The sequence below is a fragment of the Phoenix dactylifera genome, chromosome 15, assembly GCF_051530095.1.
Source record: "Phoenix dactylifera cultivar Ajwa chromosome 15, Ajwa_hap1_PhDact_Kaust_v1.1, whole genome shotgun sequence".
In the NCBI taxonomy this organism is placed as follows: domain Eukaryota; kingdom Viridiplantae; phylum Streptophyta; class Magnoliopsida; order Arecales; family Arecaceae; genus Phoenix; species Phoenix dactylifera.
The window spans coordinates 18547721-18573800 of record NC_143204.1 but is presented as its reverse complement, the minus strand read 5'-3'; the positions used below and the strand labels follow the sequence as shown (position 1 = coordinate 18573800).

At 38.0% G+C, this 26080-nt stretch overlaps 2 protein-coding genes and 1 long non-coding RNA gene across 4 annotated transcripts; 1 reads left to right on the top strand and 2 right to left on the bottom strand.

The window, feature by feature from the left end:
• The first annotated feature begins 1501 nt into the window (after window positions 1-1501).
• Window positions 1502-11526, top strand: LOC103712523 (Pyridoxal phosphate (PLP)-dependent transferases superfamily protein). Its single transcript, XM_008799065.4, has 2 exons — window positions 1502-1958; window positions 10148-11526. The coding sequence occupies exons 1-2, from the start codon at window positions 1710-1712 to the stop codon at window positions 11297-11299; spliced, it is 1401 nt and encodes a 466-aa protein (XP_008797287.3). The 5' UTR covers window positions 1502-1709; the 3' UTR covers window positions 11300-11526.
• Window positions 11527-14413: 2887 nt separating this feature from the next.
• LOC103712524 (uncharacterized) lies at window positions 14414-17422 on the bottom strand. 2 transcript variants are annotated; one of them, XM_008799067.6, is made up of 4 exons: window positions 16481-17422; window positions 14898-15126; window positions 14634-14799; window positions 14414-14566 (listed from the first exon to the last, which is right to left on the bottom strand). In XM_008799067.6, exons 1-3 carry the CDS (start codon window positions 17290-17292, stop codon window positions 14635-14637), a joined length of 1206 nt encoding a protein of 401 aa, XP_008797289.2. In that variant the 5' UTR covers window positions 17293-17422; the 3' UTR covers window positions 14414-14566; window position 14634. The 2 variants fall into 2 exon arrangements, with proteins under 2 accessions (XP_008797289.2, XP_008797288.2); XM_008799066.6 differs by having other exon boundaries at window positions 14414-14799.
• A 5850-nt stretch (window positions 17423-23272) lies between these two features.
• Window positions 23273-25399, bottom strand: LOC148699912 (uncharacterized). Its single transcript, XR_015973688.1, has 3 exons — window positions 25312-25399; window positions 24316-24347; window positions 23273-24073 (listed from the first exon to the last, which is right to left on the bottom strand). It is a non-coding gene; the product is annotated as an uncharacterized LOC148699912 (long non-coding RNA).
• Between the last annotated feature and the right edge of the window lie 681 nt (window positions 25400-26080).

The window sequence follows — 26080 nt, the reverse complement described above, 5'->3', positions numbered from 1 at the left end:
ATTCTTGAGGATAGCATTGAGCTATTAAGAGTTCAAATTCAAAAGTTTAATGTATAGGATAGGGTTGTTGAGAGTAAATTAACATGGCAGTCATTTGGCATCTAGTTTATCCTATGGAAAAAACATACCATTAGAATAATAGCCATTTGAGTAACAGCATGTCGTCGCACAATTTTGGGTTATTAAGAAAGATTTAAGAAGGATGCCAAAGTGAAAATTGTACTCGATGGCAATGTTTTATTCTGTGAGATAAGATGACAAAGTCTTCTTGTTTGGACCAAATCATCAAAAAAAGGGCATGAAAATCTTTGGTGCTAAAGTGTCCAAGGGTTGGAAAAGAAACAATGATGCAAAATTTGAATTTTGGTTTCTAAGTTTCTAACAGCAAAGAATACCATCACAAAATCCAAACACAAAATTCTACCATTGGAGTGCACGGTAGCTTCGAATACAAATATGGCATGAATTTACATGATTTTGATAGGTGTCATAGTTTAAGGTTTTGGGGCATCATATAGGTAGATATCCCTAAAATGCATGTAAGGCATCAAAAGTGGGATATCTATGACCATGGAAGATTTGTTAAGAAATTGTTTTAGGATTTGTGTATTTGTTTGGACCTTCTCCGTTGAAAAGCATTCTACTATTCGTATCTTCTTATTTCTTTTTATTAGTTTAATTAAGTAGGGTGGGCTCTCCTCTTTATCTTCTTAAAAGAATATGAAAGAGTGTTGTATGGCTTTAATAACATTAGAAGCTAATCATTATGAAGTTTCTTTTCTCTAAATATTTCTACTTTAGCGCTATATTTGCTTTAGTTCAAGCTTGAGCCAATTTGCCAGAGTACATTTAAAAAGAGCAATGTAGCAACTTGTTTTATGTCAACATTAGATCCTTAGTATTTTTTCCACAACAGATAAGGCAAACTTTACTCTTGGACATCATTACATTATGTCTTGAAATGAAAGAAATTATAATTTTCGTATGTGTGTTGTCATGTCAATGCAAAACTAAATTAATGACATCCTAATAGGTTGAACATTTTATTATATCAAAAGAAAAATAAGTAAGGCTAAAATCTTGGCATTTGCAACAAAGATGATTCATTCAAGAGAAGAAGGCATTTGATGAAGCAATAACATTTCATCGATCAATACTTATATCTTTCTTATCACTTTTATTAAATAAAAAAATATTATGTTTCAGACCATACAATTATGCTTGGATAAAAATTTAATAGAAAAAAATGAATTTAGAAAATCTAGGATTTTATTTAGTGAAAGGTACAAATAAAAAAAATATTCATGCTATAATATGCTAATTTTATTGAAGGTCCGGGGCAGCAAATTTGTTCCTCTTATATGCTAAGGGAGCACTGCATCTCCATGATAAATAATATGTTCTAAAAATTATTATTTTTGTTATTTATTATTATATATACAATTCTGTGAAAAATGGCTGAAATCGTTATAATCGCCGTTATGGCAGTTATAACATCTTTAATGAATATCTTGCTCGAATGACACCAGGGTGGACCACAGATTGCTCGGGGCTCGAGCTCTTTAACGCCAAAAACCTAACCCTAGCACCCAACCTAGCCCAATTGGCGACAACCGAACGAGGAGTGCATTGACGGCGGCGGAGAGAGAGCGGGTGCATTACGGCGGCGGCGGATTCCCCGCTCCGGAAAAGGAAGGTGGTCGGGCCCCATGTTTCTCTCCCCCTCCCTCTCCTCCTCCGACCATGTGATGTTGTTGAGGCCCTTCTCTACCTTCCGACGCGCTCTTCTCTCCTCCTCCCTTTCCAATACCCCGAGGACCCTTGGATCCTTTGCTTCGCATTCTACCAAGACTACTCTCATGGCTTCCATTTCCACCGCTTCCACTGAGAAAGGGGCTTCTTCTACCGACCAAGAACCACAAAAGCAGCAGCAGCAGCCACCAGCTCGTCCGTTACAGGCAAGGATTTTGGATGATCGGATTTTTCTTCATATTTTTTTCATGGTTTTGTTGGTTTTTATCTGAATGTTAGAACTAGAAATATTGAAATTAAAATCTTAAGCTAGAATCTCTGTTAATCTGCTTTTTTGGTGATATGCTATATTTTGTTTAATATCTAGATCTTATCCTTTAGCTTTCTTATGTCCTTTTAGTTTGGGTTTGACATCATAGATTTGGTAACTGATTTTGTTATGCACTACACTGAGGTTGCAGCATCTAACTTCAAATCGCCGACCAACAAATACATGCTTCTGTGCTATTTAATTGGCTTTCAAAGTGATTTCTTAGATCCCCCATTTCTGAGTTCTAGAAATTGGTCTTAAGAATTTCCAGAGCATTTTTATTGATGAATTTGTCTGACTCTGCTTACATGTAGCTAGTATATCCAATATATGCCCGATCAGTCTTCCCCATAAATGAAATTTAGTTACATAGGTTGCTTGGAAAATGTAATTTTGTGCATCTTTATGCCATCTCACTCTAGTTTTGCCGGATCCATCTTTGTATTTGCAAAAGCTCGAAAACATATTATTCAGTTCTCAGAAGCTTTATACTGAATCTGTAGTATAACATATAAAAGATTAAATTAGTGAATCTGTGAATGTTTGTGAGTTCTACTGGTGCAAGCTGAATGGGAAGATGTCAGGATGGCATGGTCAAGTGAAGGCAACAAAGGACAGAGAGATCTGGCAAGGATAGGGGCTAAGACTTGTACTATAGAAGGTCTCTGATGATGAGGGTTTAGGCCATCTATTTTGTATGGTTCTTTGGTGGTTGATGGTTCAATTTGTGCTCACCAACAAAGTCTAGAAATATGTTTTTGTTCTTTCCTATATATAAAATTACCATGTTGTCTTCTGCTAGCCATTGCTTGTCTATCTGCATTTGTGTATGCATGTGTTTGTCTTCACTTATTTTCCCGTGCATGTATAGCATGTATGTATATAAGTAGGCATGCTCTAATTTCAGCAGAAAAGCTTTACAAAAGTATAGAAGTTTTCAAAAAGATAGGGAACAACAAAGAAAACAGAACAAACTGAGAAGATTAATTAGAAAAATCTGAGAATTTCGTGTCTTTTGGTGGCCTTTAGATGTATAGCTTCAATAAGTATGCACTATAACGGTCAAGAAATTATGATTTTACATACAAAATGTTAAATCAACTTTCAGATATTTTATAATGCAAAATAATTCTATAGTTTGTTAAAAACTAACACTTGAAAAGCTGAGTTTTGATCACCAGAATAGCTAAACTTGCATCACAAATATTCTCTTTAAATTTGTTTCAAACCCAACGTCCTCATGCTTCTAGGTTTTCTCAAATTTTACAAAATCTGACTTTAATATTGACAAAATACTTATAGGAATTGAAAGAATGAATTGAAGATATGACAAGCAGAAACATGAATTATGGATATTTAGCCCATAATGTCAGTTTCAGCGGAAACTCCTAAACTGACCTCCTCTTCTGATCAACATTATCTGAAAATGAAGTTTTGGCTTCAGCAAGAGCTTTATTGAAAATTAAAACCGTGGATGCATGCAGGCACATCCATGTGCTGCTTGTCTATATCTATAATTGCTTTTTTCTCGGTTCACCTTGTGATAACCCTCTTCAGCTCATGAGCCATCTTTTACTGTGCTCCATAGATGAGAAATTTCCAAGTTCAACTTAGAGCTAACTCAAAGTTGTTCTGGCTTCAATAGCAATTAAGGTCCTATGTAAGGTGCTGGTATAGCAAGAAGAGAAAGATCTCCAAGGAGACTGGAGAAGAGAAAACAATGAAAGTAAATTGTCAGAGGAAGGAGAAATAGGGGTATGGGGAACCACCCAAAAAGCTCTTCGACTTTATTCAATATGTTAAGTTCAAAAATTAAACTCCCTTCAAGACTCAATACAAGGAAGATGGGAGTTGATTGTCCGGAAGCTCACAGTCGGATATCTTTGCTGGTTATCCAATAAGTGAAAAAGGCTAGGAGAAGCTATGGGAGAAAACAATATCTAAATAGTGGTCCGTGAGGGTATATGCGGAAATTCTTCAAATGGATAGTAGCTTTGTCTTATTTAACTAGTTTATGTTCAGCTTCAATCTAAGGAATACAAATATTCCATTTCAATGCTGGAAATAAATTTGGGGGCTTGTGGCAAATCAATTGAGTAATAGATATGTCAATCTGCAAAAATATGCAAAAAGGAGGCCCTTGTCTGCAAATTATTTTCTATCACCGCTAGTTCTCTTCAATGCCAATTCATTGGAGGAGTTATGTGGCCCTATTGTTGAGGTTTTGTTGTTACAATCCCTGCCATTTTCAAATTCTCATGTACTCCTTAATTGTTCATCGCAATCAATTAAAGAATGCACGGAGATTTGATAATGGCAGGGGCTGGGACAATGAAACCTAATAGATTTTCATGCTGCAGACCAACGGGTGGCAACAGTAAGTATGGCAAGCTGGGAGAATGGACATCGTACCAACTATTGAGGAAAGAAGTTAGTTGTTAGTTACCTATATGCATTAGAAGTCTTCATCTACGTTATCAAGCTATTTAATCTTTATCTAATGTGCAAGCGACGCTCTTCCATTGTCCCGTGGCCTTTTCTTTTTCTTATAAAAAAACTTATGATCGTAATTTTCTCCAATTTTTTTGCTTTTCCCTGGAATTTCATACTAGATAATACATGGAACGTTCTTCCTGTGTTAACATTTAGTTGCCATCTCATTTCAGAAGTTAATACATATTTAATCTTGGTTATTTCAAGTGACTCTCTTGTGTCAATCAAGGACTTCATTGACCCTTTGTTAGTATATTACGAGCTTCTTGTTTCTCTTTGAGACTATCAAGTGTTTGATGCTTATTTGTCTGGTTTCTCATGTTCAGCATAGCCTTTGAAATAATCATCAAGATTTAGGTAAATCTTGATGGATCCACTTCTGGTCTGTTAGTATAAAAATGCATCTATGATGACATGTCAATCGCAGTGAAAAGAATTTATGTTGTTCCTTTTGTTGATGTTAGTGTCATGAATTCCTTTCCCAAGTTATTTTTCTGTTGCTGATTTCATTTTGACATTTATTTGTTTTTCACCATGTCCCCTATTCATCTTTTACTTGGAATGATGACCTCTACCCATACTGATCCAAGGATGTCTTTTGACCACCATTGCAAGAAGAGCATTAAGAAGTCTGTCTACATTGTGAGCAGTAGCTTGAAATGCAACTTGCTTCTCTATTGAATCACATTTCTAGCATATGGGAATAACAATTGTTGTTTTAGGTCCTGATGCATGTTTGGTTGATGTCAGAGCCAGTTTGGGTTTGATCTTGCTTCTGTTTCTCCTCTGAAGTTTTTAACTTGGATCATAGCTTTTGTGCTTAGGACATGAGACTTAGTGTGAGAAGCATGAGATGCCTCACCAGGCAGATCTCTTTCATAATCTTTTGTTCACATTCTTTTGAAACATGCTTCTCTAATTTCCGAAGGGCTTGTACTAAGGTGTGATGCTTGCCTCTCACAAAAAAATTCCTCGTCTTTGTTCTGCCTCCCTTGTGTGGCGGTTAACACTGTTGTTAATGTTTTGACTGCACACTCTTATTTCAGGCCTTTATTCTCTATTATACATACTGAGATATGCAGCTCTGATGCTATATTGCTTGTTCTACGTTCAACGCCTTTTGCCTCCATTCTATCATCGTAACTCAAATATTTTGCATTCCCTTGGATTCTTCACTCTGTTGCTTCCCATCATTGCACCTTGATGCTTAGTTTTGACTGACAATACATCTTCATTCCCCAACTTTAAAATTTGTGTGGTAAATGAACTACTATCTTTATATCTTAGTACAGGTCAAGTATCATTTGTTCAAATGTTCAATCAAAGTAGATATTTCTCTCATTTTACAAGTTCCTCATGATTGTTGTAACTGCATTCTCGTATTCTATTTGTATACTGTGTAGCATCCTCATAAATTAAGTTTTAAGATCTTCATTTGGCTTTCTCATTTTATTGCCTATTACATAGACCAAAATGTATTCGCCTTTGAACAAAACACTCCGGTCCAGATAGAAATCCATAAAATATTTAAAGATATAAAACATATACTAGAAGATAGAAGATACTGGCTAGTTACATAAAGTAGAAGAGTGTTGCTAATGTATCTATACAAAAATATAGGAGATATAATTAAACAACAGGGTTCATGTAGTATCAAGTGTGCAGAATATGCAAGGATACTGTACTTGCAACATCTTATAAGAGATATATGTCATTGGCTTGATTTCAATAAAAAGTTGTTATCTAGAAAGGTTTCCTTGATACGTGTTGCATTTGAATAGAGTGATCCAAATGCTTTTAGTTGCATTCTTAATCTATTCAAATATGCTTTGTTTCTCATGCCAAAATTGAAGCCTAGAAAGCCTTCATAAGCTTCTCTGAAATGAAAAATAAGCTTTTCTGAAATGAAAAATAGGCTTTTCTGAAATGAAAAATTCTTTTTCGATCATTGATTTAAATATACCCAATATTTACAATTGATCATTGCTTGTAACCAAGGTTCATCTTCTCGGTACCGGATCTCGTATTGGTGCCACACTAGCACTATGTCGGTACGGTACAGTATAAAATCTTTTCAGCATACCAAATATCAGTATGCCACTTGTACTGAACCGGTATGGTACGCTTCGTGCCATCCAGTTCGTGCCTGTATGGTGAACCATGCTTGTAACTGTGGATTGCTCGACAAAGAATTAAAAATTCCGGGCAATGACGCTAATTAATCCAAAATTAAACAAGTCCGGACAGTCGTAGGCTAGCAATATATATTGCATGGACCACCACTTGTACCAAGGTAAAGGTCAAGCTAGACCACCCATTTATTGGTTACCTAGCTTGCCATGTTGCTAATTCTTTTGCTTCTATGACCAACATATTCACAAATGCTTATGGTGATTCCAAAGTTCCACAATCCCCGGTTCTTTATTTAACAAGAAAATATCTTTGTTACAAAAACAATCTGTATCTTGGCCTAAATTAAAATATTAACTCTTTAAGCAAAGAACAACTGCCTATTGTAGCAAGTTGTCATCTCGTCCAGCCAATTCTTTGATAAACTATGATTGAGTGATTGAGCACGATTTGAGTTTTCTGAAGTACTTCCAACTTTAGAGACAGAAGTACCTGTGAGGATACCAAAGCACTTGACAAGAGAAAGGACATTTAAGGTTGCAAATTGTTTTGTCATAGAATTGGTAACATCTAATATAGGTAAGGGCAGCTCATCCTTTGAAAAGATATGGTTAAAGCAGTTACATTGACAGATATGGTGAATCTTGAAAATTTAATGCCAGTATAATCATGAGATAGGCGAGATTGGTAGGTATTATTTTGAGCAGTATCTTCCAGAGGCTAGCTTGGTGCACAAGAATGCCAGAGTTTATATTCTGGTTGTTGTAGTAGAAGCTGGAGCATGTGATGGGGAACCTTGTTGTCTGTTCTGGACATTTACATCTTCTCCACATAACTATAACTTTTCATTGGAACTTCTGCATGACACTGCAGTTGTTTCTCATGTTGGATTTATCCCATATGCAGTAGCCTTTCTTGGCCAGGATAGTGTTAAATAGATTGAACCGTTTGCAGTGTAAGTCCCCAAAAGTAGTGTTTTTCCCCTTTTTGCTTAAAAATCTCTGTTTAAAATATTGCTCGATTCTTAGAAGTTTCATCACTGGAGCAGTGCAAAAGAGCACCAACAGGCAAGCTCAACCTTTCAGAAGCAGCAAAATATTCCTTTTGAGTCCACCTGAAGGTGTCATGGCAAACTTCTGTTCATGAATACTCTGACTCCCTCTTATCATATGTGTTTAGCATCTACTTAGCCTAGATATGCCTGAGCTTATAAGGTTGTGCCTAAGATGTTCATATGTGCAGTTGAATTGCTCTCTGATTTAAGCATTACACGAATGACAATGGCTTATAAAATGGAATTTTCATTCATCCTCCCTAACCTATAGTAGAATAATAAGAAGGGCAGAGTTAGATAAGATTACCATGTGAGAAGGTTATGGTTAGGACTTAGGAGTGCCTATCAAACAGAGAGCAAGGGAAGAATTTTAACTTAGGAGATGGTTTGGGCATATGCAACTTATTTTGGAAACACCTCCAATGAGGCGGCTTTTTATTTACAGTGGGAAGGTCATAACCAAGGGAAGAAGATCCAAGAAAACTATTCAGCTAGTCAAGAGTTTTGGTAGTGTTCTAATTTGCAGGTTTTGCCCTTGGATAGGAATCGGTGCTAGGTTATATTTTTGCACCATCTTGAATCAATTGGTTGTCTTTTGCAGTTATTGTAGTGCCAGTTAAAACTAATGAAAAATGGGAACTGAGAAGACTTCTAAAGTTAGGTGCTTGGTGGAAGTTGGTGAGAGTGGAACCAAAAGAGAGGAGACTGAGGATAAGCAAGAAACTTTTCTCAATTCAATGGCTGTGGGAGCATAAGTTACCCTCAATTGAGAAGAATGACTTGTAAACCCAACAATTGACCTTTTTACCTGAACTGTAAGCATGTAGGTTGTGTATGGCACACTGCATTTATTAGTTTTGGAAGAAGAAAATTACATCTGAAATTATTGTGATATGTGTATTGTGAAAAAAAGAAAATGTCAAGGATACTTGTACATGGGAGTTTCTTAACCTGGACTATACGAAGTGGGACCGTAATACCTTACTCCTATTGGTGGTCTCACTTTCAAGGGAGGGTTCCCCATTGGCTTCTGTTATGGATCACCCGGCTATTTGGGCCCACTGGAAGCTAGGCCATGACATCAACTTGAGGTCAACCCCTCTTTACGGTGCCTCCTTTCATCATCCTGACTAGGAGCTGATGATCCTTTTGAAAAAATTTTAGGGCTTCATGAGTGAATTCACTAGAGAGGTATTTCTTTTCCTTCTTTTTTTGCAAGAGCAGGAAATTCTTCTCAGTTTGTCTTGATTGGGTTGGTATAATTGATAGACACAAAAGTCCTGGAAATAACCAACCTTCTTTAATGTTACGGAACCATGAATGTTAAATATTACCCAAACTACATGCTCTGGCAAATGGAAAGAAAGACCTAAACTACCGCCAAGGGTTGAAGGTAGCTAATCTATGAATCAGTAGAGGAAGACCTTGCCACTATGATCATCACCTCCTATGAAAATTTGTAGTCTATTGCGTCATAGAATTGACATCTTTATATGGAAACTTTTACATGTTCTTGTTTATTGAGAGCATGTAATAAAACTCAAGAATTTTTTCTGATGCAATCTGTGCAAAGGATTGTGCATTTTGGATCAAAGCAGACCGGTTTGGACATCGAGGGCTAACGTTTATTGTTATTCAAGTCTCAGGTACAATTATATCTATTTTAGCTTTTAGTTTCTTTTGTCAAGTAGTTGAGATTAGAAATCAAAAGTTGACCTCTATTGATGCTTTCTTGCTTGAATTTGAGAGTTGTGGTATCCAAAACATAAATGACACACTTTATAAGGCAAGCTGCTCATGGTCTCCAACCCTGCTTTCTGAAATGGCTTGAGAGGTCTACAGCAGTCCTATCTCATCTGGTTATCTCAATGGCCAGTGGTAGTGAGATTCAGCCAATAAAGAGAATGAGCAGAGAAAATAAAGAAGAAATGGAAGGAAACTAGAGAGAGAAAATTAGGAGAAAAATAAAATAAACTAGTAAAGAGAGGTTTTCACTAGCAAAGAACATAGTTTTTTTTTTCCTTTACTCTCTCTTTTTTTAATTAATGGGGAGCAAAATCACTGGCAATATTACCTTTTTTGCGGTTGTGGACCTATTGTTTTGAATTGCAGCATTGTTACGAGCTTGTTCAGACCGAAATTGTTGCAGCTAATGTGGCATGTTATAAAGAAAGTCCACAATTTTGTTTGGAAAGTGGAAAGTGTACAAATCCACACAAGGCAACGAGGGAGTGCCAACTACTACTATGTTTCTCATGAACAAGTATCTACTTCTAAATTGTTTGATAATCAAGTAAATAATTAAAAGAAGTCCATTTAAGTATTGCTTTCTTTATGTGGCAATGCTGAAGTTCCCACCAACTATCTGTAGCCGTGAGCGACGGAACTGATGCTTATCTTTTGAATAGGTTGCGAAGCGTCTGGAGAAATTCAAGACCACCATCTTTACTCAGATGAGCATGCTTGCCATCAAACATGGAGCAGTAAACCTGGGCCAGGGCTTCCCAAACTTTGACGGTCCTAATTTTGTTAAAGAAGCAGCAATTCAGGCTATAAGAGAGGGAAAAAATCAATATGCAAGGGGTTATGGGGTTCCTGATTTCAATTCTGCCATTGTTGCCAGGTTCGGGAAAGACACTGGCCTTGAAGTGGATCCAGAAAAGGAAGTGACTGTCACATCTGGGTGCACTGAAGCAATAGCTGCAACCATTCTGGGTCTGATCAATCCTGGTGATGAAGTGATACTCTTTGCTCCATTTTATGATTCTTATGAAGCCACTCTGTCAATGGCTGGTGCCAAAATAAAGTGCATTACCCTTCGCCCTCCAGACTTCTCAGTCCCAGTTGATGAGCTCAAGTCTGCAATCTCAAAGAACACTCGTGCAGTACTGATAAACACACCACACAATCCCACTGGAAAAATGTTTACTAGGGAGGAACTTGAATTGATTGCTGCTCTCTGCATAGAAAATGATGTGTTAGTTTTTACCGATGAAGTTTATGATAAGCTGGCATTTGAAGCTGAACATATTTCCATGGCTTCTCTTCCGGGTATGTATGAGAGGACAGTGACTATGAACTCTCTAGGGAAGACATTCTCCTTAACTGGATGGAAGATTGGGTGGGCTATAGCACCAGAACATTTAACTTGGGGTGTGAGGCAAGCACACTCGTTCCTCACATTTGCCACATCAACTCCAATGCAGTGGGCAGCTGCAGCAGCTCTGCGGGCGCCAGATAGTTACTATGTGGAACTGAAGAGAGATTACATGGCAAAGAAAGCAATACTGGTGGAAGGATTAAAGGCCGTAGGATTTGTTGTCTACCCATCAAGTGGAACCTACTTTGTGGTAGTGGATCACACTCCGTTTGGGTTAGAAAATGATGTGGCCTTCTGTGAGTACTTGATTAAAGAAGTGGGTGTGGTCGCAATTCCAACCAGTGTCTTCTACCTCAACCCTGAGGAAGGAAAGAACTTAGTGAGATTCACCTTTTGTAAGGATGAGGACACTCTGAAGGCTGCAGTTCAGAGGATGAAGCAGAGGCTGAGGAAGATATAAACAGAGTTGCTTTTATTTGCTCAGAGCATCCATAGCTGAATGCTATTAGAATTTGTTATGGTTTAGTTACTATAGTTAGGACTAGCTCGATGGCTCCAAATAAAAAGTGGCTTAATGAATATGAAGCATCCGTTGCTGATTTTTGTTGCAGATTTTAAATTGTTCTTATGAACTGCTAATATTAAAAATTTGGAATAAATTATGCTCACTTTTATGCTCTTCAGTCATCTAAATATCTCTACATGCTGGATCAGAGCTAGCTTCGTGCTCCACTTTGTATATGTTTACTTTATACGGGCTTTGTATCATTCTTCAGATATATTTTGGATCAAGATATATCAATGAAGTTTGAATGCTTGATTCCAGTCTTAGAAAATGGCTGGGAGTTATTAGGTGTTTCCTGTAAGAAAGAATGTGTGCATTATATCGTTGAAATCTCAGAGAATGATTAGCATTCAAACCGGTACATCCTATTCTTCTCCATGTAAGCACTCCGGAATATTTTTATTTAAAAGAATTTTGAGACAGAAGATATGAATCGCTAAACAAGTCCGCAGGATTATTATATTTAAACATAGTATTATACTATTAAAACAGTCAGTTTTGGCACCTACTTCTTAATGAATTTAGAAACTATCAAAATATATAAATTTTAATATATATATATATATATATATATATATATATATATATATATTAGTGTAAATATGTTCAACTGTTTAGGTTTAGAATTTACTTGATACGTATGTGATAATTAGTCTGGAGATCATCAAAATACATGAATTTTGATTTCAATTATTTAGATCATGAATTTAGATAATTCATCATTAATTTTGAATCTTTTTTTCAGAAATTAATGTAAGGTATGTAATGTTTTTTTAACTTTTTGTCCACGGAGATCCTATTCTAAAAGTTTGTGGACTATTTCACTAATAATCTTGGCGTGGCTTGAACCATGTCTGCATCAACCAAATTCTCTCGATGCCACCGACCACGGTTCAACCTCCGGGACATCCAGTTGGTATTGGAAAGCAGTACTTTCCTCCACAATGAGGAGGGATGCCAATTAATCTTATGTATATTTTTGCATCAAACGCTAATTTTCATTTACTTCATGTCACGGCAAAACCTCTCTCCATTTAGAGTACTGTCGCATCCGCTCGCAATACAATTACACACTGTTGTGACAGCTGGTCTGGCATCGCCACACCAGCAAAGTTACCGACATGACATTGCCAAGTCAGCATATCAAGGATGGGCGACTCAAAAGTCCTTTTCACATATGCCTCAGAGATCATGTCAGCACACAATGAGAGGCGGCAATCTCCTTGGTCAATATTTCTAAAAGTTTTTCTTTTATTCAAAACTTACAATAGTAGATGGTAAGAGATACCTAATAGATGCCACATTAATTTATTAGTTTAGGCCGATCCTTCTCTTAATAGCTCAAGCTTTTATACCATAATCCTATTATAAATTTATAACAAATGGTATAAGAGCCAAGCTCATTCCATGCCACAACTCTTTATTAGTCATGTGAGCCATTTATTGAGGATACCAGAGTCGAGAAGGATTCGAACCATGAGAGAGTCCTCCTCCCTTGAGTAAGAGCCAACAATGACAAAAGCATCGCATGATTGGATGCCGAAGTTTGTTGTAGTCCTCCTCCCAGCAGCTTGAGCTTCTAGGTTGTAGGTCATGACCCAAGGCGGGCCTAAATAGCCTTCAAAACCAAAATTTAGATCCATGCTCTTAAAAACTTCATGAACCTGAGCAAAATATATCTAAATCATACAAAATCAGATTTGTATTTGAAAAACTGAAGCTATTGTCTTCTCATGTGAGAGTGACAAAAATGAGGGTCGCCCCAAGGCTTAATCACATGTCCGACTTGAAATCCTCAAAATTCATTTTATCCGCTTAGATGACGTACACCACAGCTCTGTAACACCTGATGAATTCCCATGAACGGATGATGATGAATATGTCACCTATAAGCTCAACGAACATTTTTTAAGTCTGACGGACTTGTCTAAAGATAGAAGAAGAGTCCTGTACTCTTTGATGACTTTTTGCCGCCGGTGCAAAACATTATTGTCACCCAGAATATTCAAACACAAATTAAATGCTTTCCCTCCTCAGACCTGACCCAGTTATGATACGGTCAGTACTCCAACCTGCAACACATGTTTACAATAGTCTTCTTGGAAACCCTAGATCAATTTAGTTGAGCCTCAGGTTGGCAAGACAAGGTTTCTCATATTTTAATCAAACCAGACGGCTAAGATTAAAATTTTATGACCATTCATTGGGATTTAAATACATAGTCCTCTAGAAAGATGCAGTCAAACCTTGGAATAAAATTATAAGGCAGGTGTCCACACCGAGCTGAGGGAAGCTTTTGCCTCAGTCAAGAATTTCCTTTAGACTAAGGACAGGCAAGCTTTTAGCCGAGGATGTTGGATAGGCATGGCTAAGATAAACAAAAGGAAACATCTGACTGTCCTTTTGAAAATGCCGAAGCTTTTAACATCACTCAAAGAAGACAATGTGTTCATGACAAGTTCGAGTCACCATCAACGATCACCATCAACAATCGGCAGGTTCACTGTACTTGCATTGGGTTCTACGAATCACCATTGTTTGACACCCATAAATCTCATGCAAGCTACCCAGTTAGGTCAAGAAGACTGCAACTATTTCATGTAATCAAGCTCCACCATTCAGTTTCTCAATGACATAATGCAGGTGGGAGTGGTTGAATCAGAGAGAAATTTGTATGGGGGAAAGGAAAAGAACAGCTAATCTATTCACTACCATATTCAGGTTATGAACACTTTCAATATAATATAAAAAAGTGGACCAGTTTCTTCTACAGGAGAAAGGATGAAATATGGTATGGGTCAGATGCAGGGGGCCAAGGTTAGAAGAATGAGTGAATCAATACAGCAGTTACTAAAAGAAATGAGGGGGCAGGAGTACTTAAGAAAAGGTACTGTTTCCCATGTGCACATCCAAAAGCAATCACTTCTGAGCACATGGTATCACACCCTCCACTAGTAAAATAAATTGAAAATCTAGGAACTGTTGAAGACACCAAGAAGAACTGCAGAATTTGCATCAAAAGGCTCATTCAAATCATATACATATGGAGTTATTTACATGTTACACTCATGAGAGGACCGCAGTATGCATTCCATAATCCAGACATAAAATTGTCAGCTTCCCTCTTACTGCCTCTCAGACCCAGGTAAGTATTTGCCATACCTGGTCGCAAACTTTGGGATTAGTGATTATTACGCAGTTAAATGTACAGTTTAAGCAAAAGTTTGACCTTAAACGTTGGTGTCGCAAAACTTTCCATCCATCCGGTTCTGCACAGCTTTGATTGCAGCAACTCGAGCAGCAGTCGCGGCCTTATTAGCAGCCGTGACTGCCTTGTTTACTTGCTCATCTACCCGGGGAATGAGAATAGCATTCTCTGCAGCCTTTCGGGCAGCCTAGTGCAATGAAAAAAATTGAGCCTTTAGCTTTAGAAGACAATGTTGCAAGAAGAACATGAATGGAAAAATGGATACCCAAGTGCAGACATGTATACCTGAACAGCCCGCTGAACACCCTGATCTGATGGTGGTAGGCGGATCTTTAGAACCCCACAGTCCCACTCTCCAGATCTTGTGTCACCATTACGGAATGTGTACATTCCAAACCCCTGTTTCTTCCCTTCATGCCATGAACCCTCGTAGCAGTGTCCATTAGCAAAGCTATAGACTCCAAAACCATGGATCTTGTCACCAAAGTACTCCCCGGAGTACCTATCACCATTCCTGCAACAGGCACCAACCACATTATTTCAATCCAAATTAAGCAATAAAAGCACATGAGCAACACCAAGTTAAAATTCCCACGATTCGTTAATGGGTGAAACTTTTGTAGTACAAGTTTCCAAGCAATTCAAGACAGTTCTAAGGTGCAGCTGAAAATAAAATTACAGTAAGAACTACGGGAAGTCATTAAGAAAAATGGGACATTTATGAGCGCGTTCATGATCAGTTTGCATAAATCATAGCTAAAAGAGGAAACAAACATGCTTATGACAAAACACCAAAAGTACTTTCAGACAACTTCAAAAGGAAGCGCACATATTAGTTTGAAGGTTGCAGTTAATGTTTAACCAGGAAAAATAAAGACAGCATAGTTTGTTCAGAAAAATGAAGAAGCCAGCACCCTCAACATACTTAACACTAATGGCTTGCGCTATTGGCTTTAAGCCAAGAAGAACAATGTGCCAACCAACACCAGAAAGTGATTTCATCTTGTCTTAGATTTCAACAAACAAAGACTGAAACTTGTGAGCAGAAACCAAAGTTGTGCAAACCATATAACACTTCCTTCAAAAAAAATTTCATAAAGATGCCAAGAAAATGAAAAAAAGAAACTGAATCTCTCCTCCAACCAGACAGCTTTAAGAATTCGATTCTAACAAACCCGCTAACTATTCAGGGTTTAAATTAGTGCTGGTCATCTGCTGTTCCCCTGGAAGAGTATTAGAAAGATCAAGGATAATATATTCAGCTTTTTTTTTTGATAAGGCAGGATGCTCTTATTCTAAAAGAAGAACTAAAGATTATTACATTTCATTCATCCATAATGCACTGAGGTCAACAGGATGAGAATTACATACAATAATATCGAGCACCAGCAAATGGTAGAACAATCCAGATACAATAAACCAAAGCTAAAGCAACTTAATCAAACTCAAATTTTTATACATCCAGGTGGGCAGCAGCCTTCGCAAAGAAGAGATTGGAATGGTCAGGAAGGGAAAAACACGCAATCCAGATTTTAAATTGAGCAATAAAAACAGTCAGTCTTCAGGTCCATATTCTATGGTTCCATTAATTCTGGTCAAAAGCACAAATTTATAACTTTCCACGACCAACAACACCAAACCTTACCATTTTCACTCATATGGGTCCCCAAACTTTTATGTTAAGAAATCAAATTACCAACAACACATGAATCACAGTCCCAAACACTACCAATTCAACCCACAAATCAATCAATAAAAGCATAAAGATTTAAAAATCTAACAGAAGATAACATTCAACACTCATAGAACAAAGAAAAATACCAACTTTCTTGCCAAGCAGTCCTTAGAAAGCAATCAGTAAAGGTTACCTGAAGTGGTAGTACCCAAGGCCATGCTTCACCCCGCCTTTGAATTCCCCTACATAGCAGCTCCCATCGGAGCAAGTCTGCACTCCGACACCATGGCTCTGCCCGCTGACCCACTCTCCGGCGTAGCTATCGCCGCTGTAGAACCGATACACCCCGAAGCCGTGCCTCAGGCCGTGCCGGTATTGCCCCCGGTACCGGCTCCCCCTTGCCCAGCTCTCGATCCCATAACCATCATACTTGCCATCAACCCAATCGCCCTCGTATCTCCCCTTGGAGAAGAAATTGTAGACGCCGCTCCCGTTGCAGCGCCCCTTGTGGAACTCCCCCTCGTAGAAATCCCCGTTGCTGTAGAACTCCACCCCCTCCCTCACGATCTTCCCGTTGCTCTTCTCCTTCCTCGATTCCCGGTCGCCGTCGCCGATGAACCACTGGACCGACTCCCCCCGCCGGAGCCCGCGGAGGCGGAGGTTGAGGAAGCGAGACCGGCGAGCCGCGAGGAAGGCGATGGCGACGACGAAGGCGGCGAGGAGGAGGTTGCTGAGGAGGGGGGCGTCATCGCGGAGGTAGAGGAAGAGGAGGAAGAGGAAGAGGAAGAAGGGAAGGGGCAAGAGGGCCGGAAGGAGTGGGCGACGGGGGCGGACGCCTCGGCGGCGGCGTTGCTTCTTATCGTCGGAGTCTTCGCCGTCTGCTCCAGTTGCGGCGGCCTCGTCGACGGCGGACAGGCTGTTGATGGAAGAGCGGAGGGTCGGGGAGCGTAGGAGGGAAGAGGGGGTCCGCGAGAGCTTCGCCCCGTGGCTTTTCTGGGCCTCCATTTCCGCGGCGGCCCGTCTCAATCTCCGGCGCTTCGGCTACCGCGCTCGCCGGCGGCGAGAGTTGGGACTCATGGCGAGAAAGAATGAGATCGGGAAATGGAGAGAGAATGAGAAAGAGAGAGAGAGGGAGGGGGAAGCCGAGTCTTTGCGAGGGATTTTATACTGTTATTCCAACCGGTGGGTGACCGGCTTTTGTCCTTTTCAAATCTAACGGTCAGGATGGTGCTTTAAATGTCTGACGTCTAGATAGAAGAAATCTCACCCGTCGGATCCAATTACGTATAAATGGAGGCAGGCAATAATCTCGGATCTGGATCCGTTTCTCCGCGCTTCCAACGACCGACTTGACTCGACCGGTTTATTGAACTCATGAACCGGTCGCGGTTCCATTTCAAAAGAAATGTGTTTGACTACATTCAGGCAAAACACGTGACCGCGGCACCACGGTTTTGTGCGGCTCCAGTCAAACCGGAATAATCGTCCGGTCCGGTCCGTCCGGTCCGGTTTATTATATAATCATGCAGGCCAGGTGATCGCTTGCCGTCCTGATTGGGGAGAGAGAGTAGTTGTTAATGAGGGAGTTGGTGAGGTTGATGGCACGAGAAGAGGTCGTGATTGGATTTGGTTGACCAAAATGAACGCGGAATTAAATTAGAAGAAATTTAGCAGCGCAAGCATAAATATCTAGAGGCGATTAGCTGCAAATAAGGTGAGTTAAATTTGACAAAGATTTCACAGGATTAATTTAATCGTGCCAAAAAGATTTGGCAACGTGGACAGTGCGTGGCTAAAAGATTGCCTTTCAGTTATTCGTATCTAGAAGATGCCCATCTATGATTCCGAGGGAAAGGCTTTTAACAACGATTCTGTGAGATTTTGTTTAAAACTTTTGAAGAAAAGTGATATTTAAGAATGAACACTGATCTCAACCTTTGTGGGAGGTAGATAAAACATAAAATTCCATTATTTTTTAAAAAATTATTTTAATTACAAATCTGTCACAATTTACAATTATCATTAAAACTCATTGTTTTTGTGATATAATCCCAATAAGCAAGATGAAATAATATCATCGCAATTAAATTTCTTCTGTTTTCTAAATAAATCATCACTATGATTTTTGCCCTGTTTTAACGTGTGTGTGATGATTGAAAGAAATGAAATCACAAGTAATTTCATATACTCCATTCACCACTTAGTTTTATGAAAGTCCCATCAATTCTTTAGTTTATAGCAGAGATTTGCTTTTATCTAACATCATCAGCTCTTTCATAATCAACATTAAACCAAACCCATTTGAGTAAAGAGTATTTAGAAAGAGTTATATAGTGTGAGCCAAAAAAACATGTCAATAAGAGAAAATATAAGAGAGAGTGGGAGAAAAGGGAGCCTAAAATTAGGGTGCTCGGGAGTTGGCAGAGGTGCCAAAATACAGAAAAAGAGATGGGAGAAATTCTTTCAGAAAGCAGAGAGTATGAGGAAGCCAGGACCAGTTGGTGCACAATTTTCAAACCACTGCGAGTCTGCATTATCTGCCACAACGCCTCTTCCTCCCATTTCAATCACTCATTCCTCTCTTTTCCATATTGGATATTTAAATGGGTGGGTGGCATTTATTCTTTCTTTCATCATGGGGCCAGGCCTCCAGGACAACTCGCCAATCTCATGCTGGGCTAATATGGAATGCTCTACTTGCATGATTAATGGAGTTTGATGAGGAGAGGAGGAAAGTTAGCATATAGAGATAGAAGATGTACAAGGACCAAAGAGAGCTGGTTCTTTAGATCAGAGGAGGATCTAGATCAGACAGACAGACAGACAGACAGACAGAGCCCAAAATTTGTACAAAGGGTAAATGATCTACACAGAGGCATCATGGGTGACCCAGCGGAGTCTTAGTTAATGGCTAAGCATGGTTAGGCAGTAACACTTGATTCACTGGTATCTAAAGAGTTCAAATATTTGCAGTGTTAGGATATATAGTAGGTTCTTGTAATTCTAAAAATTGATCACAAATATTATAAATAGAATTTCAAATGAAACTATGTTCATTATATCTAGTGTTGAAGGAGCTTTCATAGCAGGTCGATCATGAGAAAGTTACGAATGAAATTCCAAAGCGAGTCTCTATATTGACAACAAGAATTCTAGAGAATGAATGATAATGTCGCCAAACAATTCATTTCTTAGTGGCAAAAATCTGTAGTTGGCCGGTATTTATTAGATGGTTTTTAGCATCCAAAAGCACCATTAGGGTGCGAGATTTGTTTCTTTTATATTTCTTCGAGTTGAATTCTAGAGATACCTACATGTTCTAAGCAATATAAGAGGCCCTAGTGTAGTATAAATACTACATCTAGTACTCCCTTGGTGAATTGAATTAAAGTTTTTGATCGGAATTTTTGGTGTCTGTGTACCTTGTATTTCAAGGGGGAACTAAGAGAGGCGACAATCAATTGGACTGGTTCCAAAAGGAAGGGGAAACATCAAAGCAGTCCCCCAAACTCTCCACAAATAAAACCATGAAACCAGCTCCTCACATACATCATAAGGAAAAGGGCAAAAACAAACGAGAAGAAAGGAGGCAGCAAGCTCAGAGCAGCAAAATGGGGCAGCAATCAGGGGAGGTTGACAATAAGTTGTCCCTAGAGCTGCAAATGGGTCGAGTCGACCCGTGACCCAACCCGACCCGCATAGACCCGATCCGACTTGAATTTTAGGACCCGCGGGGCCGGGCCGGGTCCTAAATTTGGACTTGTTCTATTTTTTCGGATCAGGTTGGGTCAACCCAATTTCAACCTGACCTGAACCCGATTCGACCCAATTTTTTTTTGAAACAATTTTCGGTCGTTTACCAAACGTCCGTCCTGACCCGGATCCAGATTACCTTTTTAGACATGTAGGCCCAAGGGCCGCAGCTGCAGGCCCGCAGCCCGCAAGAAAAATCACTCCCATGACTCCCCAAGCCCGCTCTGGTAAGAATTCTGTTTATGAGGAGGATGTTGGGGTCTTTGGTAATCATTTCATGGGAGTTTTGCTAAAGCATTTTATTGTTCATTAATGTAGAAGATCAACCACTCAAATGTACAAAATCTGGAAACAGCAACATATCAGTTTGTTCATACATTTTTTTGTTGTTTTAAGATCGAAAATGAAGCAGATGATAAGACTTCTTTTCTTATATAACGTAATGACTTCTTTTCTCTAACTATTTTTTCTTATTTAATCCTTTTTTTTTTTTGTTATCCTTTGAGAAATATGGTAGCTAGGAGTGCCACAATCCGGATTCAAAGCCAGAACATTCCCTACTACGAATGCAAAAGGAATTAAGAAACAAATAATTATATTATTGTTTTACGCACTTTAACTGTAAACAACTACCAATTTATGCTATTATTCTCAATGGCTAGAATCCACTAGATTTCTCTGCTTCCAAAGCTTTCCCTGTCCCTCAACTCCAATAGTAATTATACTATCTCTTTGTTTTGTTGGGATAAGGAAAAATTTTCTATCTTGAATTGATATGCGGGACACAACTGACCGATTCTCCTTCGAATATCTCTATCTTCTTTATATCTCAAAATACTTACACTAACCATGCAAGAAAAGCATGAAGTCTAGAATGGAAGATAAGAAGGCATTGCTTTACTTCTTGTTGGGGTTTGGTTCCTTGTTCTTGTTGGGATTGTTATTTTAGAAACCTCTTGAACGATTATTACTTCATAATGTCTAAAGACTCTTAATATCTAACAAGCTACTGCACGAACACCAAATATATATGTTGGGATAAGGGATGGATGGGATTGCAAAGTTGGAAGGAACTAGAGGTGAGTATGAAAGACGAGCAAACCACTTATTATGCATATAATGGACAATGGCAAGGTGAGTAATGTAAGAAAATCAGGAACACATGCACGTAAATCTTATCACATACATGCATTCATACGCAGCGGAATAATAAATAATCATGGATTTACTAACCTCCGGCCATCACTGTTCAAGTACGAAGTGGTCTCACCAGAGAAAGAAGAGACCCCATGAGAGAGAGGAGACCTGGATCTTCTAACTTATGCAGGACTTGAGTGCCTTAGGTGATGGATCCACAGGCTATTTATAATGCTAGGTGAGGGACTCGGATCCTTATCTTTAAGATTTATCTCTAATTAATTTCCATTCATCACGGAAACCACATGATAAGATAAACTCTGAATAACCTGTAATCAGATTGGATTAAGTCGCCATTTAAACGAGGTTGTGTTTATCCTGATGTGGGTAAACTTGATCAAGTGGGTCACATCAAGTCTCCTAAAATTAGGAGGCATGCTAACATTCTCCCATTTGGCCCACGTAACATAAAGGTGACAAAACTGTATTATGGCCATAAATAAAACTTATCCAATCTTGTAATCTTTATCAACAAATACCATTACATGAATCATAGCAGTTATATCTTATTATAAAGACATTTCCTTCCATGTATTACAATATAAGGTATTTATTGATGTGTACTTTATAAGATATATCCATATCTTACCGAATGACTAAATAATAGTCCTTTAAGGTCCTTTCTTTATGTATCAAAAGATACTATACACGATAAAAATAAACTTTATGTGCACATCCATAGTTATGTACCAAAACTGTAAGCATTATTCACAAAATATGAATACAAAAATGAGAGGAAAGATCATACATTAAATGAGCTAATAAGTTCCATATGATCCACATGATTAGCGTAAACTTTAGCCGGCAATACTTTAGTCATAGGATCAGCAATCATCAGCTCAATATTGATATGTTCAATGAACACATCTCCAGATCTTATTTTATCTCTCACAACCAAATATTTTATATCTATGTGCTTATTACGGCTGCCACTTTTGTTATTCTTAGAGAAGAAAACTGCAGACAAATTATCACAATAGATCTTTATTGGCCTTGATATAAAATCAAGGACCGTTAGTCCTGCTAGCCTGTGAAGTTGCGTCATAGCATGCAACAAATTCTGCTTCTATAATTGCTGAAGCAGTTATAGACTTCCTTATATCCAAACATCCAGCAAAATCTAAATCTGGATATCCGCAACCTCCAAGGAATCCGTATGTCTATAAGTAAGCTTTAAGTTCTTGGTTCCTTAAAAATACCGCAGCACTTTATTGGCAGCTTTCCAATGTTCCTGCCCTGAATTGCTTTGGTATTTTCTTAACATTCCTATTGCAAATGCAATGTCTGGATGAGTACATACTTGAGCATACATCAAGCTACCAACTGCAGAAGCATAAGGTATACTTTTCATATGCTCTAGTTTCAAACTATTTTGTGGTGATTATTTTAAACTGAATTTGTCCCCTTTAACAATGGGTGCTACTGAAGGTGAACAAATATATATGTTGAGATAAGGGACGGATGGGATTGCAAAGTTGGAAGGAACTAAAGGTGAGAATGAAAGACGAGCAAACTACTTATTATGCATATAATGGACAATGGCAAGGTGAGTAATGGTAAGAAGGAAGAGCTGCGCACAGGCATGCACTTGAATTATAAGATCTTTTCCTTGTTTTCTTAGGTCAGAGATAATAGAGTCGGCCTTCAGTCTGTAGAAGACATCCAACCAATCTAACTGGACGTGGTAATATTGGTTTGGAGAGCTGTTATAATTCCAATCAAATCCTACGGCTGCAAAGGCTTGATGAGAGTAGTTGATTGGTTGATGTTTAAAGCTTAGGACAGAATAGATATCTGATGTTTTAAGGTATTATTTGAAGGCTTCGATTGTCTCTCGAAAGAAATTATTAGAACTCTTGTATATAGTATTTAAGACCTACGATTTATGATAACATAGTTATGGAAAAGTTTGGTCAGGCTAGTGAAATCGAGCCTAGCCCGATCCAACATGGCAGGCCTTACCAGGCCTGCTCAAAACAAAGTTGGCCTGATCAGGCCTTTTCGTATTGTCAAATTATTACCAAAATCTTGCTCCTTAGAATAGAATTACTTCTTTTGCATTTAAATGGAAGAAAATCATTATGTTAGGTGAAAGGATCCAACGATTTTGGATGGATCCTCTATGCAAATGTAGAAGAATGTTCGATCAAAACCAACACACCTGATATGGTCAAACAATAAACTTTCTCAATTCAAAGGAGAGGGCCCATCTACTTTGCAACTTCACTAGTAATCTGATTTATCTACTTTGCAGCATCGCCAGTCTCTTTCTCTAATTTATCAGAGATAGAAGCCATCAACCCTTCAGATGGTCGAGTTTCGGATCGAAGTGCGTCCACACGATGTGGATGACACACGGGCCATGCATTGCCATTCAATCGAACGGAGTGGGTGACAAGAAACCATATGATATATGATGCTAATATGATGTATGTGGGGTGGTGCGCCCAAGTTAGTACAAGATGATCCCATTTAGCTTCAGTTATGTGTCAGTTTTGGGCCTCCCTGAAGGACCCTTCTGTCTGATGTTGGTCCGCATAGCATCCAAACACATGTACATATGCCAATTTGCACATAAGAGAGAATATTTTCCATGGAAAGTAATGATAAGATGGGGTTCCTATTTTGTCGAAAGGACCTTGACAGCGTGGGACATCTGGAATTTTTATTCTGCTTCAGCAGCATCTCGTACGGTATTTTTCGCCTGGGAGCCCCCACATTCGAGTTTCCTCAAAGTCAACTTCGATTAATCTGTCTTCGACGGAGGTATGAGGGGCGGCACGGGTTTTATTATTCGGGACCCATCTGCCAGAGTCTTGGCTGCAGGAGCAGTCAACTATTCGACATATCAGTTTCTTTTGTATTCAACTAAAAGTAGTAATTTCTTTTAGGCATTTCCCATTAAAGAAAAGAAGAAAATGAATTCTTTTGTTTGGAATAAGGAGATTATGGGGTGGATTCAAATATACCATAGTTTGTCAATAATATGAACAAAATAAAGTTTTTATTTTGTTTGTATTAAACCATTACTAATAATTGTTATTAAGTTATCTGCGAAAAGTGGATAAGTAAACTTACAATATTGCGGTCCGTTTCAATGCTTGTCGATACTGCATAAGTGAGACAGATAGTTAATCAAATTGATGAATATAGTGATGGAACCAAGAACTCACTTTGGGGGTCGAAAATTGATCAGGTTTTGAAAAACTATTTTAGATTTATAATCACACATGACTTTATAAGATATATGGAGGAGGACCAACCATACATACACAATAAGAATACTAAAACAACTTTTATTCTAAGAGTAAAATTAGATAGTCAATAGATGTAAAAAAAAACACAGACAAAGTGCTCTTCCTGTTATATGGTGAAAATATCAAATTAGATAATAAAAAAATTTAGTAAACTTGAATAAATAGTAACATTCTAAGAAAGAAAATCAAAATAAAGGGCAAAGAAAAAATAAATACTGATGGGATGGTGGTTGGACATCAATTGATCTAGAGTGGGAGAAAATTAGAACATATTATCTATATTTTATTCATAAAATTTACTAAATTAGATATGTAAACAAAAAATTGTATGTGGAAATAATTGTTGATATTGCTTGTTTTCTCCTTCTCCTTCTTATTAATTATAACATAGTACAAATCCACATTTTTTTTAAATTTGTTTATACTACTTTTGTAGTTGAGGACAACAATCAAATGAATCAAGCAAAGAATCAAGGGTTTGCTAGACTACTTCAAATTTAAAAGTACTTCGAGTTGCCTAAATGTAGACAATACTTTTTTAACAGAAAATAAATCAAATTGAATATTAAATATACGAAGATATTTGATGGAATCTATCTTCGTACCATTGTGATGCGCGTAACTTCTCTCTATAAGCACAAAGGCCCTACAACATAATCTAGTGGCATGACATAGCTAAGGGATATGGGTGCCAATCAAATAGCTACAGAGATTTTCTTGCATCCACTCCTATGCTCGCTATTAGAATATAGAAAACTAAAAAAAATAAAAATACTCTCTTATTTGGAAGATTATCTATTGATTCAAATACTCTTACCTGTATGTGCAAAAGAGCACATTATAAAGGCCAAAATCATGAGCAAGTAACGAAATAACCATCTTTCTATTGTTGTCATCTTCTTCTCACTCTCTCTTTAAGCGTCACAGCTTTCTTTGACTACAGCTGGATATGCACCAGTCTATCTTCATCAAGGGATTTTATAAAGATCCCTATGAAGGTTGTTTTCCAAAAATATCCTCTGAATTTGCTGTAACGTAATATATTTAGTTCTAGTACAATAATTCTTTTTTCAGTATGATATTACAGAATCTGCAATTAATACACTATATCTTTTCTTGATATTCTAGGAAACTTTTCCATATCTTGTAATCGTGCAGGATCTATTAGAGAATCCCTCAATAGATATGCTATCTCATCATGATAGTATAGGATATCTTGAAGTTGTGTAGGATCTTCTGAAGATGATTCTAGTTCATTTTCAATATCATGCAGAAATCTCTAATATGAATAATGCCAAATTAATGTACAGCCTCTTATTTCACCATAACTTAAGGATCGATGCTAGGTCAAGTTTTACTTAACATTTAGACCATGATATGTACTAAGACCTTGCATACGCACAATCATACCTGCTACTATACATAGGTATTACTATTTTATACACACTTCTGTTCACCAAGAGTTATAAATAAAATATCTAAAGAAATGAGGAGTTAATAATAAAATGCTAGGTCAACAAGGACTAGATGTTAAATGATAGTCCGTCAAAAGGCGAACTATCAGTTCCCTTACATATATTAGCTCC